The 20,311-nt window shown below is 39.5% G+C and overlaps 1 protein-coding gene across 1 annotated transcript in view; it reads left to right on the top strand.

The window, feature by feature from the left end:
- Positions 1 to 20,311, top strand: part of PARD3 (par-3 family cell polarity regulator) — a 561,410-nt gene that overhangs the window by 382,045 nt on the left and 159,054 nt on the right. The window contains exons 16-19 of the mRNA XM_035129013.3: positions 45 to 234; positions 5,883 to 6,031; positions 9,382 to 9,426; positions 16,096 to 16,323. Of these exons, the coding sequence (XP_034984904.1) occupies positions 45 to 234; positions 5,883 to 6,031; positions 9,382 to 9,426; positions 16,096 to 16,323 (612 nt within the window). The remainder of the gene's footprint in view (positions 1 to 44; positions 235 to 5,882; positions 6,032 to 9,381; positions 9,427 to 16,095; positions 16,324 to 20,311) is intronic.

Genomic DNA, 20,311 nt, shown 5'->3' with positions numbered 1-20,311 from the left:
GTGCTCAGTATGTTTAGTTCTCTTCCGCTTCCCATTTTGTGCAGGTAAATACCAGCTATCTCCGACAGTCAACATGCCGCAGGATGACATGGTCATTATAGAAGATGATAGATTACCAGTACTACCTCCACATCTCTCAGACCAATCATCTTCCAGTTCCCATGATGATGTGGGCTTTGCAACAGTAGATGGTGGAGCCTGGAGCAAACCAACAATTAATGAGTCAACAGAATGGTAAGGCTCATGTCCACACAAACCATTACTTCTACTTATCAACAGTTCATGTGCTTTTCACACCTGCATCTTTCGGCACAGAAAGGAGTAGAATTATAGGCTTATCGTCGAAAGAATAATTCCCAACCTGCTTTCTGAGTTGCTTCTTCCTATCTGGGAAGCAGAGCAGAAGAGAATTATGAGAAGCTTTCACTTGGCCAAGGTTTAAATTATTGCTCAATTGTATCTGGGCTGCCAAAGATGCTTGTGTATCTTGAACGACACCCCCTCCTCACTGCATAGCAATATACTTCTGAAAGTGAGGAGCATTGTAAAAGCAGTTAGTGGCATCCACAAGCTGAGATCTTCTCCAGGTATTCTCTACCTTTGGGTGCTAAGAGGTATAATAATAATAATAATAATAATAATAATAATAATAATAATAATAAATATATTATTTATACCCCGCCCACTCTGGGCAGCTTCCAACACACATCAAAATACATTAAAATATCACAGACTAAAAACTTCCCTAAACAGGGCTGCCTTCAGGTATTTTCTAAATGTCAGGTAGTTGTTTATCTCTTTGACCTCTGATGGGAGGGCGTTCCACAGGGCGGGTGCCACTACCGAGAAGGCCCTCTGCCCGGTTCCCTGTAGCTTTGCTTCTCACAGTGAGGGAACCGCCAGAAGGCCCTCGGCGCTGGACCTCAGTGTCCGGGCAGAACAATGGGGGTGGAGACGCTCCTTCAGGTATACTGGACTGAGGCCGTTTAAGGCTTTAAAGGTCAGCACCAACACTTTGAATTGTGCTTGGAAACGTACATGGAGCCAATGTAGATCGGTGTTATGTGGTTTCGGTGGCAGCTCCCAGTCACCAGTCTAGCTGCCGCATTCTGGATTAGTTGTAGTTTCCGGGTTACCTTCAAAGGTAGCCCCACATAGAGCGCATTGCAGTAATCCAAGCGGGAGATAACCAGAGCATGTACCACTCTGGCGAGGGAGTCCGCAGGCAGGTAGGGTCTCAGCCTGTGTACCAGATGGAGCTGATAGACAGCTTCCCTGGACACAGAATTAACCTGCACCTCATGGACAGCTGTGAGTCCAAAATAACTCCCAGGCTGCGCACCTGTCTTTCAGGGGCACAGTTGCCCCGTTTAGGACCAGTGAGTCCTCCACACCTGCCCGCCTCCTGTCCCCCACAAACAGTACTTCTGTCTTGTCAGGATTCAACCTCAATCTGTTAGCTGCCATCCATCCTCCAACCGCCTTCAGGCACTCACACAGGACATTCACTACCTTCATTGGTTCTGATTTGAAAGAGAGGTAGAGCTGGGTATCATCCGCATACTGATGAACACCCAGCCCAAACCCCCTGATGATCTCTCCTAGGGGCCGCATGTAGATGTTAAAAAGCATGGGGGAGAGGACAGAACCCTGAGGCACCCCACAAGTGAGAGCCCAGGGGTCTGAACACTCATCCCCCACCACCACTTTCTGAACACGGGTAATTAAGAGAGAGAGCTGTGATATCCTCAAAACTTCAATTACTTTAGTTTTGCTACATAGTGATGTTTTACATGGATTTTTAGATGGGCTGTTTATTATTATTATTATTATTATTATTAAATATTTCTTAGTTTACAAAAATATGTGTGTTGTCTCTTTTTCAAATTGTGTTTTCTACAGATCATTTTCATTTGTTGTGAAACATTAGTGTTGCATGCATTTCCCACCTCAAAATATCTGCAAATCTGGGGACTATGACTATAAATTTGCACCGATACACATTGTGTGTATATATTGGGGGTGGGGGATAGGTGTTACTTTGGCTTTGGGTTGTTTACTGTCTTCTGCAGGATAAATATTGCATAATTTTTGTGTAGTGCTATCTGTACTAATCCAAGAGAATGACATTAATTTGTAAGCCTTGTAATTATGTTCAGCAATAAGCAAAATAAAAGACCTCTCTGTGGAACCCCCTGCTAGGGTGGTGGCAATAATTAACACAAGCAGGTTGAAGTATGAGAATTTTTCTGAGTCCCACACTCTCCTGGGTATAGTATAACTGTGTCAGCAATATCTTAATAAGAATTAGCACCAGCAAGTATCTCTTTGTTACTGGTACTTCGTTAGCTATTTATTATCTATATCTATATCAGTATGGATTAGTGTTAAGCGGCATTTGCTCATACTCCATCTAAAGAAACTGTTTATTTGCTGTCTTAAAAGCAGCTTCTTTCTTTTTGTCTTTTGCTGATGACTTTTGTTTTTTCCTTCTGAATGTTGGACCTGCCCATTTGAAAGAGGCACAACTGCAATTTCAATCCTGCAAACACCCATCATTTTATTCACATGGGAAATACATTAAAAGCCAAAAATTTGTGATGGGGTTGGGGGGTCGGATCATGAAAAGCATGCAAAATTGCATGTAATAGATTGTATTAGCATGGATTTTTCCACTTGAGTGTGGCAAGGAAACCTCAGCAGAATGTAAACAAACACACTCATCTTTGACATTAGGAATGCAGAATATTTTCCTGCTCACACATTTCCCTGACACGGGAAGAAAGAGTGAAGAGCTATTAGTTGTCATTAAATTTCTTATGGAACCACCTTTAATGCCTTTTCTCTCAGATGCAGAGATGCAATTATGAAAAGGGGCAGATCGGTTTGGAGTCTTGTGTTGATTGCGTTATTTTTGTTAAAAAATAAACCCAGTGAAATTAAATAAACAGCAGTTGAGTGGATTTTTGTATTAATTTCCTGCTGCTAATGGACAAAGGAAGGCTTGTAAAACAAAGGTGTATTCTGTGAGTTTGCTGCAAGGCACCAAGGGGTGAAGTTAAGAATATGGATGAAGGGTTATCCAAACAAGAATGGCAGCTGTTCTGAATCACAGCACAAAATGTAAGCTTTTTCCAGCCTGACAATATCTCCCTAATCCTTGATGAAAATGTTATGAAAACAAAGGGACAATGAGACAGGATTAATAAGTGGAATTTTAATAACATTGAGGGTCACAATACGGTTACATTCTTTAAAGAGTCAACTGTCGTTCCAGAAGCTTTAGTTGTTATAATGCGCTTTGCTGCTTGTTGGTTTTATAAATTACAATAATAATAGACAGAAAGTGACTTTAGCATCAATTTGAAATATTAAGAACCACTATTTGGCAATTTTACTTAGCTATACTCACTGACTTTTGTGCTTTTTTAGTTCCTGCAATAAACATCTGTTCAAATTGTTACCATTTGAGGTGTGTTTTGCTTGATGAAATACACTGCTTCTGATCAGTTGTGTAATACATTTTCACTGTATCCTGGGCATAAAATTCATTGTGTAACATCTGTGATAAACAAAGCACTAAAACATTATTAGTTTTAGAAATAGATAACTAAATAATTGTTTATAGAGCCCAGATTACTTTGCACAGTGGAATCAGTTTCACTACAGTTTCACTGTACCACTGTGTAATACAATGGTTGCCAACCTTTTAGGTCTGGTGGCACATTGGAAATTTTGAGAAGGTGCTAAGGGTGCCAGTCACAAAATGGCTGCCTTCAATGGTGTTGGTGTTGTTGTTGTTGTTTAGTTGTTTAGTTGTGTCCGACTCTTCGTGACCCCATGGACCAGAGCATGCCAGGCACTCCTGCCTTCCACTGCCTCCCGCAGTTTGGTCAAACTCATGTTCGTAGCTTCGAGAACACTGTCCAACCATCTCGTCCTCTGTCGTCCTCTTCTCCTTGTGCCCTCCATTTTTCCCAACACCAGGGTCTTTTCCAGGGAGTCTTCTCTTCAAGGGTATAGCCTAACTCAAAAAAGCTGCCACCGTGAGGGTGCCCTAACACAAAATGCTGGCTGCCTTGCCTCCAAGAGAGCAGAAAAAAGAACATAATATGGTTCAAATATGGAAAATATTGGTTTCACTTGTTAACATTTTTTTTAAAAGCTTTTTATTTTGCAGATACTGCTAAATCTTGGTTGTTACATTTTTTTTTTTGCTGGTGTGTTGCTGTAGATTATAGCTAGAAAATAAAAGATGATTGAATCCAGGAGTAATTTTTAATTACACATGCATAGCCACAAATAAAAGACCTGGGAGGCTGCCAAGTTTGTTTTTTAACTATCTCAGCAGCAGAACAGATATGATTGAATAATTAAAACGCCCCAACACAGCCTTTGTCCAGTCACTCTCTCTAAGCCCAGCCTGTTGAACTCACCACATAGGGTGGCTGTGAGGATTTTAAAAAAGCAATGGCACAGAGCCCTGTAAGCCACCCTGAGCAATATGGAGAAAGGGTGGGATGGGAATTTGATAATAAGCAAACCAAGATGGCTACATGAGCATGATCTCGTCCTTGTGATGCATACTAATGTAGAGTAATGATGTAGGAGAGAAGAGCACAAAGTTACATACATACATACATACGTATATCATTTTATTTGTATGTCATCTTTCCATCGTTAAAGCCATGCTAAAGGTGGCTGGCAACATGAAAAAAATACATAATTACAAATATAACAAAAGTATTCATGATCAGTAAATAAAACACAACCAAAATGCAGTACAGTAATCACCATAAGATCTGAAATATATATATATATATATATATATATATATATATATATATATATATATATATATATATATATAAATCAATAACAGCAACAATTCCCACCCCAACAAAAAAAACCAACAACTCCTAAACAATACTCCAACCCAAGAGTCTGTTCAGCAGCCTCAGCTTTTGGAGCTAGAGTCACTCAGGGCAACACCCTCTCACATCAGATGGGAAAAGGCCTGCAAGGCAGGGAGCAGGTCTTCCAGGACTCAAAACCATGATGATCCCACACCAGCAGTGCCAGTCCCCACAGCACTGGGCCATTGCTGCTTTATAACATGATCCAGTCACGTGGTTCCTGGTTGCAAAAATTACTGCTGTAACCAGAAAAAGAGAAAGGGATGAAACAAACCAGGGATAGACTCACATCTGCCCAGCCAGTATGGCCAGTGGTTAGGAATGATGGGACAATGCTATTGTAAAAGAGAGAGAGAGAGAGAGAGAGAGAGAGAGAGAGAGAGAGAGAGAGAGAGAGATGTTTTTGTTTTGTGTAATATGCCCTTTGAATTTTGACTTAGTCATTCACTGTCCTAGTAACTTGTTACTGTGTTTCATTTATTATGTTTTATCAGACTATAGATATATTGTGCATATTGCACATACCGGTAATAACATCTCATTTCCCCATCTGGGTCCCAGCAATGTGGGTGTCCCTCTCTCCTTTTATTTTCATCTTTTCTACATTCCACACCTTTCTTTTCTGCTCATTGGGAGCAGCCCCTGTGGGTGTGATAGTTACACTGCAATGATGCACATAAAGCAGGCCACTCACATGAATCTTCCAGAGTTACATACATAGTTATTTATTTCCACAGAATGAATACCCCTGTGAAAGCTTGAACCACACAGTGTGGAGGATGCTTCAAGTGGAAATCCCAGCTGTTCTTTCCATAGAGTCCCATTGCAAATATGCTTGTCACTTGATGATTTAAAAAATAAATAAATCAAAAATTGTTGCTGGCTGATATTTTACGTAAACATTTTATTACACAACTATGATAGGTGTGTGCTTTGAATGCTTTAATTTCCCCCTTTCCCTTACAGCACTCTGAGTCCAGATGCTGATCCAGCACTTGCCTTCCAGCGAGAGGGTTTTGGACGCCAGAGCATGTCAGAAAAGCGCACTAAGCAATTTTCAGATGCCAGCCAGTTGGACTTTGTTAAAACACGGAAATCCAAAAGCATGGATTTAGGTATTAAATTTTGACGTCTTCTTTTTTACCCCTCCCCCGTGTTGTATTTCAACATGTTTCTTCAGGTTTTAATTATACTGTTTGTTTTCCATGTTGCAGTTATATTATTTGTTATGCCAAACATTTGATTTGTCCGTGCAGCTGGATTCAATATGTGGCATGAAGAAGTCTTAATATGGTCTGATCCAAGAGCATTATGTGTGTCTGTGCAATTTTAATGTTTATATATTTCAAACGTTATGCTTGTGCAGATGCATGTTATATACAATGGTTCAGTATATGTGAATGTGTGAGTGCATATGATGAGGTACTTTTCAGGAGACAGAAAAGCCAAATAATTCAAGTTTGCATTTAAAATAATTCCTAAACAACTAACGTCTGTTTGGTTTTGGCACTGATAAGGCCTTGTACTTGGGAATGATTGTAACATAACTCCAACCTGCAACCATCAGCTCCTGCAATTGGCAAACAATATAAATTCTCTGGATTTTCCAGGCCTAGGGATCTGGTCAATGGGATCTGGTCCAGTGCACTCTGGACTCCATTTCATGGTCTAGCCTAAGTCCTGGTTCCCCCACAAGGTCTCAGAACCACATTCAAACATCATTGGGGCTTTGAGTTGTGGAAAGAAAAGAAAAGAAAGAAAACTTGTCTGGTTTGGCATCCTCAAACTGATCTTGATTACTCCAGAAAAAAGCAATGTGTAGGATTGCATCCTAAGGGGCATCACATAACAATTTTTTTTTGTTTTTACACTGACAAATTCAAGAGCAGTAGGCAAGGTAGTCTGCTGCAACAATAACAATAAAGAGCCTCATGGCCTTTTAAAGACTGAAGAATTTATTGTGATGCAAGTTTTCTGAGCCAGAGTTCATTTCCTCAACAGCATGAAGTGGCACATAAGTGGATTGATATTAAAACCATGGAAACGGGAAGACCAGGGTGGTGGTGTGTGTGTGTGTGTGTGTGTGATTCAGGAAGCCAAAAATGCCAAGACATGAAAGATGCAGTAGCTCGTGTGTTGAATTACTACGCAGAGCACAATTAAATATTATATTCAATTGGATGAAGACAAGAATGGCTATGATCCATTCCTGACTAGAGGGCCCTCACAATGAATAGGCCTAGTAAGGTGAGTAGTGTAAGCACATACAGTGGTACCTCGACTTACAAAGTACTCGACTTAAGAAATTTCGAGTTACGAATGAAAAAAAAATGGCCGCAAGCTTACTTTTTTTCAACATCCGAAAGGAAAACCGTTGTGGTTTAGATGGGGCTTTCTCGACTTACGAATTTTAGATGCAGTTTACTCGACTTATGAATTTTTCAGTTTCTAATGCATTCCTATGGGAAACCACTTTTTTGACTTACAAACTTTTTGACCCACGAATGTGCATTCGGGACGGATTAAATTCGTAAGTTGAGGGACCACCTAAAGACTGTGCTCAATGAATATGAACAACCCAACCTATATTTGGATCATGCCATGTGGCCAGTTGGCTCCACCGTGCAACTATGTATACAAACACCAACTTACAAAGAAAACAGTATACATGCTTATATGCATGTTCAGCTGTCACCCAGAACACGATCCACTGTCAACAGCCAAGGTCAACCATTGTTTTTTGCTCCGATCCTTCAGAAAGGAATGGACACCTGCAGGATTTACCTTGAGCATTTTGCAAACTATAATGCCCACCTAGAGAATTGAATTGATACGCTGACAAGGTCAGATAAGGCATTCAGGAGTTACTTACTACAAGACATATTTTCCATGGTGCTGACAAAGTGCCAATCAATGCAGGAGACAGTGACAGAGGTGTCAGTTGCTATGCAGATAACAAATTAATGTACAATCCAATCAGAGTAGATTATCGTCTACTGGTTGCTAGTGTTGGATAGTATAAATAAACATGTAAAGAGAGATTATTAGTTTCTGTAGTGAGGTAGCCATTCCCAGTATCCTTTGAGATCTAGGGTTGCAAATGTCAGATGTTGCAGGAATTACAACATTGGCCAGTATGGAGACTGTGGTTTGTATCTGTTTCATTCACTGATGTTGAGGACCTGCTTCAGTTTGTAGTCTGTAAGCAAGTATGGGTCCTGTGGGGACGTTGTGTGCTTGTACTCCCTCTGCTGGACCTGTTATGTGTCTTGTGGCTACCTTGCCAATCTGCTTCTTATTTTATTTATTTTAGTAAGATTTATAGACTGCTTAATCACTAAGTTCTGACGGTATATGGAAGAATATGGTGTGTTTGTGTGTGTGTGTGCGTGATATTATCATGTGCAGCTTCCACTTTGTATCTATCCAAGTTGGTGTTTATATGCATACTTTCACTGTATTGTCTAGAAAATAAACCTGCTGCATGGAATGGCCCTGACCAAAGATATATGGTGTGGAAATTCCCCCACCCCCACCCCAAATCCCTTCTCATGATATTTGTATATATATCCACTTATGCAATCACTTGATGAATTTGATGACCTTTTTATGGTGCTGCAGTACTCTTCTTTGTGGAAAGCTGATAACATGCCGTGACTGGTAAAATTTGATACGTAGCAACTCTCACCGAAGCACAAGTTAATAGTAGCAAGTTAGCTGCTCTTTAGAAAATCAAAACAGGATACCATTTAATCAGTAATGGGATACATATGAACAGCATTATTTTCATATTTAATCAGCAGCTGTGGGAATGGATCATGTAAGGAACTATATTCTAGAATCTGAGAACATTTTATAAATGCTTGCTTATGGGTAGTATATAATAAAGTGCCACCCCCATTTTATTTGTATGGTGTATGAATCCTCAGAAGGGTTAATATTTCTGTAAGTAAGGGAGTGTCATGATGAAACTTGTAGTCCTGCAGGGATTTTGTTAAATGAAGGAAAAGAAAATTATTTCGTCCACCTTGCCCCATGTTTAATTGTTATATTCATATGTCTCAAGCATTTCTAACCAAGCCTTTTATGGCTTTCTTTTAAGTAGATGAAAGTTCAATGTATGCAAATACATATTGCTTTTAGAAGAGCCAGTGGGGCTTTAAAAACTCAAATCACTGCATTCAGACATGTGTGGCAACTTGTCTCTGCTAGTTGTGTATGCTAGCATGTGAATAACACACTGTTTTTGGCTGTGACATGGAAATGACTGACATAACGCATGACGGTTACTAGGTTTGTTGGCGGGCTTTATTTTGCCCCATCAAGATAGTCTGCATAACATTGCTTATTTGCATGAAGAATGATGTTTCCAGTGTCCTCTAACTTTAAAGAGAATATAAACAGTGGATGCATGTGGGATGTGGGCACTAACAGGGCTAACCGTTATACATTTACCTTTTAACAGTAGCTGACGAGACTAAGCTCAGTACAATGGATGGCCAGAAAACAGGTAAGAATTGACTGTAGGGTGGTTGCCATAGAAACCTTGGTCAAAGCAGCTTACCACAATTACAGAGCTGCCAATCACAGTGCATGGGGGAAAAAATATTTCAATAGTTGCATGACTTTTTCTATTGTCACAAATAATTCAGATTGTATGGAATATCCTAACAAATGTTCAGTACCATAGAAAAATAACAAGCATGTGAAAATTACATGTAGATGAGTGAGTCTAGGAACTCAGTTCTCAAAATGTAGTTGTTAAAAGACAATATTATTCCCTAGAGCTTTTCAACAATATGTTCTTTGGGCTACAGACTCAACAGAGCAAAATGCCGTTGGAAATCCTTGGTATTTATCTACAGGCGCTGATAATGCCAGACTTTGAAATTTGCTTTTAGCTGCAAAGTTCCATCATCCTGGGTTATGTGCCTAAATAGAACTCCTGTCTTTGCAACAAGTAAGCAATCACATAATGTGGAGGTGCAGTTTCATCCTGTCCATACACTCTCCTAGTCGGATATTAGAACCAAAGACTCAAATAAAGAGATTCATGTGCTATAAGGCCTTCATTGCAGGCCTTTTGCTTTTTTCTGTAATGGTCATGATGCCAGCTTCCAAAGAATGAATTTATTACCAATTAAAATAATGCACTAGATGCAATTATGAGCCTTTAAAATTTATTAATGCAAGTTAGCTTTTGACCTTTGGAATGTTGTTTTAATTAGGGTAGATCTAGAGGACACGGTAACATTCCAAACACAGAAACAGTAACATTACTTAGCTCTAATTAGGGACAATTCACCTTTGTGTCCTGAAAATATTACTTATTTCTAGCATGACTCATTGAATAGGCCAGCCCACTGATTATTAATTTCTCTATATATAATTGGCTCTCTGTTTAATCACATCGTAAACATAAACAGTCAACTGGAAAGCTAGATTTAAAAGAACTGGTGGGATGGTAGCATTTGTAAAACAACTGGAGTGGCTTGTAGAGCTTAATAAGTGAGAAGGGACAGTCTTGCAATAACATGCATGCATACATTACATACTGGGATTAGTCTCGTTAAGTGACATTTATCAACACATGCAAAGTTTAGATGTGTTTCATTTTATATGACTGGTTGAGCTCTAAAGAGCTAGATTTATATTATTCAGCCCTGTGACTATTTCCTGAGCTGACAGGCATGAGTCAAAATGATGTGATGAAATGGTAATTTAACAAAAAAAAGAAATTTACGGTAGTTTTCTTCCTTTTCGATCCTACACATTCTTGCTGCATTTATGCCTGCAAAGCGGTTATAATGGCCATGTTAATAGTTTAATATTCAAGTTTTATGACATGGAGCTTGTTTGTACATCTACCCTGAACACTTAACATGCCTGCACAGCAAGTTTCTCTTTATAATTCATATCTTATAACACAGACTCCTGGGGTTTGTTTTGTTGTTGTTGTTGTTTACCCACTGTGCTCACAAAACAACAAACCCACCCACACATCCATGAGTTCTTAGCAGCTTTTCTTTGTTTTGGTTTAGATTCACATTTTCACATCCCTCCAGTCTCGTCTATTTTAAATCACCCAAAGAAACAGATGATCAAACATTTGATCAAATCCTTCTTGATTTCCCCTGGTTTTGTATACTACTCTCTTACTTTCATCCAGCAAGTCAAATCAGGTCCAAAGCCCTTGGGTTCAGGATGTTAGCATTCTTTGAACAAGTCTTTGGCACAACCTATTAACAGTGACCTGACCACTAAAAGGACACCTAATTTCTGGAATTATTTGTAAAAATGCAAAGCGTTCCATGTGACAGCCTCCGTTAACAGCCATGAAAACACACTTGGATTACAGGGCAACGACCCTTAGCCACAAACCATCTGAGCCAACCAAAATAAATATTTGGTTTTTTTACTTAACGCAGAGCAGATTTTTCATATAACCTATAGTTTTCAGGTTATGAAAAACTCAGATGTTGAATGAATCCATGTTACCAATTCAGACAAAAAAACACACCTTAGGTTATTAAAGGTAAATGTTTAATATGTGTGGTAAAACTGATACATATTCACTGAAATATATAAACTTCAAAACAGTGGAACATATGTACATTGGCAGAATAAACTGGAACCTATTTAAAACTACTAGTTGGGTTTCATTGTGTTGGCCTCAAATGGAAAGTAAGATTCTCACTAGGACAGAATCTACTATAATAGTTTTTTAAATTATTTTTCTTTATTCAGTTCACTTGGTTTGGCTCATCATTGTCAGTGTTTACAGTTTGTTCCAAAGGTCAGAAGTCTATTCAGTAGCAATTGAGTATGGCTCATTTATTCAACCTTAGCATACAGTAACTATGATGGGCTATTTCCATATTCACCTTGTCATGATGCTAACAATAGCTCTCTGGGAACAAAAAGCCTTATTCAAACACACTATGTTCATTATAGCTATTCATCAGTGGGGGAGTTTTAATGATCTTTCCCAGTAATGGATGTAATTGCAGTTTTAGGTTTTAGGGTCTTGTCCCCCCCTGACTTCTGCACTAATTCCCCATAAACCCTCTACCTGGGTTACATCCTTCTGACTGTTGTTGATCCCAGCTAGGCTGAACCTGAGGAAGCATCTAAACACCATTTTTAAATCTCTGTTTAACTGGAGTTTTGGAGCGCTTTGATTTAGTTTAACTCTGTTGAGCAATGGGCACATCTAATCTTGAACCTGGCACTTTCCTGTCCACACCATCTATTGGCCCACTGGTTTTCCTACAACAAACCACACTTAGTAAGCCAAGAACAAAGCTTATGAAAAGGATCCGGTTCAGAAATACAGTAACTCTAAGCCAGGGATCAAGGTTTGTTTTCTCCAGTGGTAGCAGAAAGGACAAAGTGGCCCAGATCAGCACATTCATAGTGATTGTTGTGAAAACAAGGCCATTATCTCAAAGCAATGTTAGCAGTTCAGAAAACTCTATTAAAATAGGAATTCAGCCTTATTCTCTCAGTTTTAGCATTGTGATTATTATAAAGTGCACTCAACATTATGAAATATTGTTATTTGAGCCACAACATTGTAGCTACAAACAACATTATTCACATTAATTATATGTTATGCATTTTATGCTTATATTATTGGCAACATTATCACTATTAAGCATTCTCTAATTCAGGAATATGTTTCAGAAAAAAGAATGAGCCTGTGCTAACCTATTCAGATGAGACATTAAATTAAAAGGGGACCTTTGTAATCGGGGATACAAAGTGAAACAGTGAATGTATGTGTTGTGAATTTCGAGAAGAAATGGTTGAAAGGCTGAATTTGACTCTGTTTGTTAGAGTATTCTGAACCATTGCAAGACTTGTGAACAATCTGTATGACTCCTGCCTGCTTCAGTGGGTTTTGTCTTGGGAGGCCTTTCCCAGGGGGTTGTGTTCCTTTTCAAAAGCCCCTTAAGATGCAATTGCATTCAACTTACTAGGGGAAAAAGTCCCATTCCTGAAAAAGTTAGTCATCTTTTGAATCCCATTGAAACCAATGGCTTAACTTACAATGCAATGTTATATTTGTCTGTGAAAGTGTAAGCCCACCTGACTTTAAATAGACTTATTCCCAAGCAAGAGTATACAGGATTGCAGCCTTAGTTGTGTCTTCAACCAAGCCCTGAGTTTTGAGAACTCTTTCCTTGCAGTGAAGGTACCAGTGAAACTGAACTGTTAACACAGAAATTGGCTTTTATCATCGTGGTACATGTTCTGCTTATGTAGGGTTATTTCAGTCTTTCAGCGTCTGCAAACTGTCCACAGTTATGTTGATGGCCACCCAAGTTCAATAAATATCCTTACCATTTCTGCAATCCATTATTAGTTTTACAGTACTCTGGGAACATTAGGTCATATCCCATCACACTTTTCCTTTGGGATAGTGCAACTTACATAAATATTGTTCTCACAGTGAGCCGCACTGGGTAGCAGGAAATGGGGCCTTTTCTTCAGGGTCCCTTATGAGCATAAATGGGTACGTAATGTAACTACTGTTTACAAAAGGAGCATGGAGCCACTTGGTAATTAGAAAAAGATTGATGTGCAATTCATTTAAAATATATATTGAAATGCTGAAACTGAGGGAACTAAAAGTTGCCACATAATAGGATAATGTTTTTACTCCCATTGGTTTAAGGAATAAATCTATTCAGCAGCTGCTTTATTCATGACTGCTTATGCTTTGCACTTTCAAAATGTTCACCAACTTTTTTGTGTTGCTGTCTTTCAGATTGAATTTGTGTAGACTTAAACGTTGAAAAATAATCATCAAACTAAATATAAGGGTTATATAACTGAAGTTAGCTATATAGTTTTATATAATGATAGTTACGTTGATGTAAAATACAGGGTAGTTACCTACAGTGAAGCTTTCTCTTAACACATTGACATATGAAATAGTCCTCGGGAAAATAATAATAATGTGCAATCTTCGCACCAGACATTTCTTTGCAAGCATAGGCTAAGGATTGTTTACGCAGCTGGGAAGAGCTGAACCTTCCTTTTCCTTTCTTGCTCATCCCACCAGCTGTCCTTTCTCTCCAGTTATACCCAGGTCTCTTCCCTTTCAAAAAAATGGGGACCTGTGGGATGGGAGGTATTTGGAGGAGGTGTGAATTCATTGTATTTATACTGATCTGTGACTCCACAGACACGTAGCTGTTTCCAAACAACTATTGCAACTGCTACATTAGCTCCCTCATGCTCTGAATGCAGCGGTGAGCATGACTTAAGTATTGTATTGGGTTCCCTATAGGCTGTGAACTCCATTATACCTGTTTCCCTGTTCTGTTATTCAGCAGTGAGTAATCCCTTAGTAAATTGCCTTGTGAGGCGGTGGAGCAGATGCAAATTGGTTTGCAAATTGGGAACCAACACACCTCACCCCCTCACATCAGGGCCTTTTCTCCCTGGAACAAATTCTCCCATAAGCCCACCCAAGGACAACTACATTTGGGGCTCACCACGATTTCCCTTGATGTGGTATCTGAAACCCACTTAGTTTTAAGATCCTGGTGTAAGGATCATCTAACTGTATAAAAGAGCTGATATCCCAATGATTTCACATGTAACTCGGGAGAATTGTCTTTGGTGAACATCTGCAAAGGACATGGAATAGAGGAAGCTGCCTTATAAAGAGTGAGGCCATAGGTCCACCTGGCTCTGTGTTGTTAACAGCGTCTCTCTGGGGTTACATACTATTCCTTATTTCAGCTGCCTTTGGAACTGGGGGTTAGGTTAGCATGGGAAGAATGTCAACACACCACAGCATGGTAAAACTTGTGTTTTAATCTTGTATTTTATCTTGTGATCTGCCCTTGAGATCTTGTGATGAAGGGCGGTATAAAAATACAAAGAAATAAAACAATGACCAGTACATTTCCAGCAACACTCACCAAGTCAGCATTGGTCATGACAGCTGCTACATAGGGAAATTGCACTTGGCTAACCCCCAGCCTCAACCAGTTGACCACATGAGGGGGTTCTGCTATTATTTGCATTTCAGGGAATGGTTTCACTTACTTATGTTAGTAGTTTAGTTTAGTTTAGTTTAGGCATAAATAACACTGGCATAAAATACTTCTAGAGAGTGAGTTTCCTTGCTTTGTTTAGAAACGGGGATTACCTTAGCATGGTAATAGGACCAATAATTCCTACAAAGTGTTTCATAGGAAATTTTGATGGCAACCATTAAATAAACCCAGGAGAAAAATTCAATTAGAATAGCATTTCAAAAGTTACGTTTTATTGGACCAATCCCTTAAGTTTTCAGTGCAGTAGTTTGTCCATGAAGTTCACAGAAATGGTTCATACACATGCTATTCAAAAATTATTTTTTTTATTTTTCCAATGAATAGGTTTTTTTGGTTTTCTAATGTTGTTGTGAGCTAATATTCTCTTTGCAAGTGTTTGTTGGAGATTATTAGTGCTTTTATCATGCTGTGGTAATCCCTGTTCCTAATCAAGGTTAAAAAATTTACATTACTTGCATTTAGTCCATAATAAGTGTTGACATGAGTTTTAATGTATTATAACCATATTAACTAATATGGGTTAATTAATCCAAAAGAAAAAAAATCCATGTAGACAAGCTCTTGGGAACAGTGTAATATTTAAGTGCAGGTTATTAAAATTCACTCCATGAAAGAAGCTAGTGAGGCAGAATTTCCCCCAGATACTGTTCTGAGAATGCAGGCTAATTTTAGGTCAATAAAATCTCCTTAATGTTCATTATTTCCAGTATTTGCATAGGATTGTTTTTGCTGTTTTAAAAAACAAAATTAACTGGCTATGCCAATCAAGTATATAGTGCTGACATCTTTGTACTCTATTTTTTTAACCAGCTTCATAATTATTTTATTCTCATTAAAATGGTTGAAATAACAGTGATGACTTTAACTTCCCACCAATTTGAAAAGTGGCGTGTTACTAACCTTGTCAAATTCATAGTGTATGACTTGACACGCTCATTGCTCCAACCAACAAATCTGCCTAGAATTCCCTACAGAGTACAGAGATAATGTGAATAATGTTAAGCACATTCCTGTAGACTGTCGCTGTGGATGTGAATAATCAAGTGCGAGGGTCCTCCCTGCTAATCCTAATTATTTTTTTTCTTTTTTAAAAAAATATTAAGGTTCTCCAACCAGAGATGTAGGCCCCTCATTAGGCCTGAAGAAATCCAGTTCATTAGAAAGTTTGCAGACAGCAGTCGCTGAGGTAACTTTGAATGGTGACATTCCCTTCCACCGTCCACGGCCGCGGATAATCAGAGGGCGAGGGTGCAATGAGAGCTTCAGAGCTGCAATTGACAAATCGTATGATAAACCTGTTGCAGATGAGGATGATGAAGGCATGGAAACCTGTAAGTAAACTCTTCCATGTGCACTGCTTTTAAAAATTGCCTTTTAAAGATGTTTTCACTGCTGATGGTTCTTTCAGTTATTTCCCTCCCCCCTTCACCCTGCCTGCCATTTGGATCATACCATGTCTTTTGTTAAGGTAGCTTCCTGTTAAGTTCTCTTTACTCCTCCAAGATTTTTGTTCACCATCTTAAAGCTCCCACCTGCTCTGACTCTGTCTTCTTTGTGCAAAATTTTCACAGTTCACTTAAAAGCGGTGTGGCCACAAAGTCAATTCACACTGGAAGCTTCCAAGGCCCTAGAGGATGCCAGTGCTACTGCTAACACTATTAGACATTCAGTTAGTGCAAACAATGCAGCCCAGTTCCTGTTCACAGTGTATAACAGATAATTCAGCCAACATCCTTCCTCCTCTAGCCAACACCTACTCATCTCAAGATTTCTTGCTTTCATTTCTCTTTCTATCCCAGTCATGTCCCCATGTGCTTGAAAAAGCCTTTCTCTCTGTCTCTGTTTTCTTCTGCCTGACTCCTTCCAAATTCCTCCACCCTTTGTAAAGCCTACTTTCAGCCACAACTTCAACCTTCTTTTACTTGGTCCACTCTGATGTCTTGGTCTCTCCCCTGCCCCATCCCTGCTGTGCCGTATCAATTCCTGGCTTTTATGTCATGTGCTCTCTCTCTCGGATAGAGCACCATCTCTTCTATGTTCCGTATGGTGTGTAGCACATTCTTGACACACTCCCATTACCTTTGCCTCAATTGAAATGGTCGCTTCTGCCTTGATGTCTGTTTGGATCCATGTAAATACCATATAACGAAAGAAAAGCATCGCCCAAAGGGCCAGGCGGGGTATATGGAGGAACAGTATGAGTGGGAACGTTTACATAAGGACTGCAGCCTTTACAGGAGCATCTCTGTCTACCTTTGGGTAAAGAGAACATTAATGCCTGACAGTGTTGGCGTAATAATGACATCTCTTCAGTCTTGCATCATACTCCAACATGCTTTGGATTTTGTGATTTGCTTTGTTTTTTTGTTTGTAAGCTCTAAAATTCAGGTTTGTCAAAATGAAGATTACTGCAAATTTTAATGTACTTGGACCTCAGCAGAAAAACGTATGTTTATGTAGCCAATATTATACCCTCCAACATTCCTCAAGATGAAAATAGAGACATTTCTCACTCTCCACAAATGACCCTCCTTTGTCTCCCCTCCGCAAAGCAGGTCTACCAGCAAAAGGGCAAGAGCAGCACCCCTTCACCAGTGGGACCCAGCACACATGCCCGCCTCTGTCCTGAAAAAAACGTCTTCATCCCAATTTTATTTTATTTTATTCTTTGGTAGATTTACAAAAATAAACACACACACACACACACACACACACACACACACACACACCAATAAATGGATTTTTAAAAGTGGCAAGATTAGATGCAGACATGCAAAGCATTTTTTTAAAATAAAAAAAATTCAAGATTCCTTGTGTACCGTCTTAACAGCAAGACAATGAGTTAAATGAAAAGGGAAGGGGGCAAACACTTTGGTTCTAAAGCTTAATGAGAGAGAGGAAATAAGTTGCATTTAGGATGAAAAATTTCAGCATTGGAAGTTCATCCATAAAGTGAAGAAAAATTACGGCTGTTCTTTAATTAGAATATGTAAGGTTGGCAGATCTAATAAAGCATAAAGTTAATGATCAGCTATTACCCACCCTAATGGGCGTTCATTTACATTTTCAGTTCTTTAACCCTAAGAGTGACCCAACATGAGAAGAATGTCATTAACATAAAAGAATCTCTTCAAACGTAACCCGTATAATTATTGAATGGTGCAGCAATGGGCTAGTAAAATGACAGTCCATGCTCAAAAAAGAGTGAATAGCAAATTAACTTAAAAGGGGCAGAATTATATGGAAATTATTAAATTTTTAAGCTTAATGTTGTAGTATTTTGAATGTAAGGGATGAGGGTGGTGCTGTGGTCTAAACCACAGAGTCTAGGGCTTGCCGATCAGAAGGTCGGTGGTTCGAATCCCCGTGACGGGGTGAGCTCCTGTTGTTCGGTCCCTGCTCCTGCCCACCTAGCAGTTCGAAAGCACTTCAAAGTGCAAGTAGATAAATAGGTACCGCTCCGGCGGGAAAGTAAACGGCGTTTCCGTGCACTACTACGGTATGATTCGCCAGAAGCAGCTTAGTCATGCTGGCCACATGACCTGGAAGCTGTCTGCGGACAAACGCCAGCTCCCTCTGCCTATAGAGCAAGATGAGCACCCCAACCCTGGGGTCATCCGCGACTGGACCTAATGGTCAGGGGTACTTTTACCTTTATTTTGAATGTTTCCCAGCAGGTCCCCCCACCTATCTAGTTAGTTTACCTATAAACATTAAAATTTTATGACTGGAAAAGAGCTGGGGAAGCTGAGGTAATTAATTACTTAGCTTCTCGACTGACACAAGAAGTTGGAAAAATGAATCTGCAATATCAGCTTTTTATGAATGTGTTTACATTTTAAGAAACTCCTGTCATAATGAGCAAATTTGCTCCTACAAATTCACTGTTCTGTTTTATATTATATTTTCTTTTTAAAAAAGCCTGCTTCTAAAAATATCACATAATTGAATGTAAGATCATTTGAAATATTTCCTTCAATAGCAGCAGCAGAATTAATTCAGCTTCATTTCAAATCTGGCAGTTCAGAGCAGCTAAATCTTATCAGTCTACTCTAACTGACCCAGTGACACAGGGTGGAATCCAGTGGAGGTGCCCCATAACAGAAGAGGGGGGAGGGGTTTTTTCCCCCTGATTCCCTTGGCAGCCCCCTGTAGTACCTTTTGATTTGTTCTGCAGGGTTTCCCAACAACCTATAACTGATTTTCAGAGGGTGTGTGTGCTCAGGTCTGCAACAAGGAAAGCAAAAAAACCCTCCCCACCTTTTCCAAAAGTGGGTCAAAAGCCCTTCCTCTGAGACTGTGGAAACAATTGGATTCCACCCATAGGAAGTGGGGCACAAAGGGGTGGATCACAAGTGCTCCATGTTTAAGCTTTTCTTACAGTGGCCAACCAGTGCCCATAAGCAGCCCACAAAATGGTCCTGAGTGCATCAGCATTCTTCTCACGTGATTCCCCGCAACTGATATTCAGATGCAAACTGGAGGCAGAATATAGCCATTGTGGCTGGTATCCATGGATTGCCTTCCCCTCCAAGCATTTTTCTAATCCCCCTTTAATGGCATCCAACTTGCTGGACATCCCTAAATACTGTGGGGGATGAATTGCACAGTTCAACTATGTGCTGTGTGAAAAAGTGCTTTCTTTTCTCTGCCCTGAACTTTGAAACATTCAGGATGGCACCATGTATTTTGAGAGAGGGAGAAGGAGAGAGACACACAGAAAGAAAGAACTATGGAATGATCTGGCAGGCGTACTGGATGTGCCACTATTTGATATGGATGCAGACATTCCATTTTGGGTAGGGATCAAGTGTGTTAAAGTGGCACTATACATGCTTGACCAAAAAATGACTGGTGGGGAGGGGAATTAGTGTTCAGTTAAACCCCATGGAGGTGGGTTGTGTTCAAATCCACCTTGCAGCTATTTCTCTCCTCCCCCAATAGTTCAGAATTTAGAATGTAAAAGCAATGTTAAATTCCAGTAGAAAATGCTGTGAGCAGTAATCTTTCATTTGGTCAGTTGGTGACCCTTTTTGTATTTGAAGATAACAGAATCAGAGAATTGTAGAGTTGGAAAGGGGCCACAAGGGTCATCTAGTACAACCCGCCGCAATGCTGAAATCTTTCACCCAACATGGGTCCTGAACCCACAACCCTGAGATTAAAAGTCTCATGCTGTACTGACTGAGCTATTCAGATAAATTGGACTGAACTGTTTCATAAAGAAATATTGACCAGTGTCCTGCAATGAGTTCTAAAAATATAAGCGCACACCATGTGACCACATTTACTGTGGGGGCTTTTAAAAAACCATAATAT

Source organism: Zootoca vivipara, chromosome 11 (genome assembly GCF_965207765.1).
Source record: "Zootoca vivipara chromosome 11, rZooViv2.hap1.1, whole genome shotgun sequence".
Classification (NCBI taxonomy): domain Eukaryota; kingdom Metazoa; phylum Chordata; class Lepidosauria; order Squamata; family Lacertidae; genus Zootoca; species Zootoca vivipara.
The sequence above is the reverse complement of the archived record's forward strand: the minus strand, read 5'-3'. Positions and strand labels throughout refer to the sequence as shown.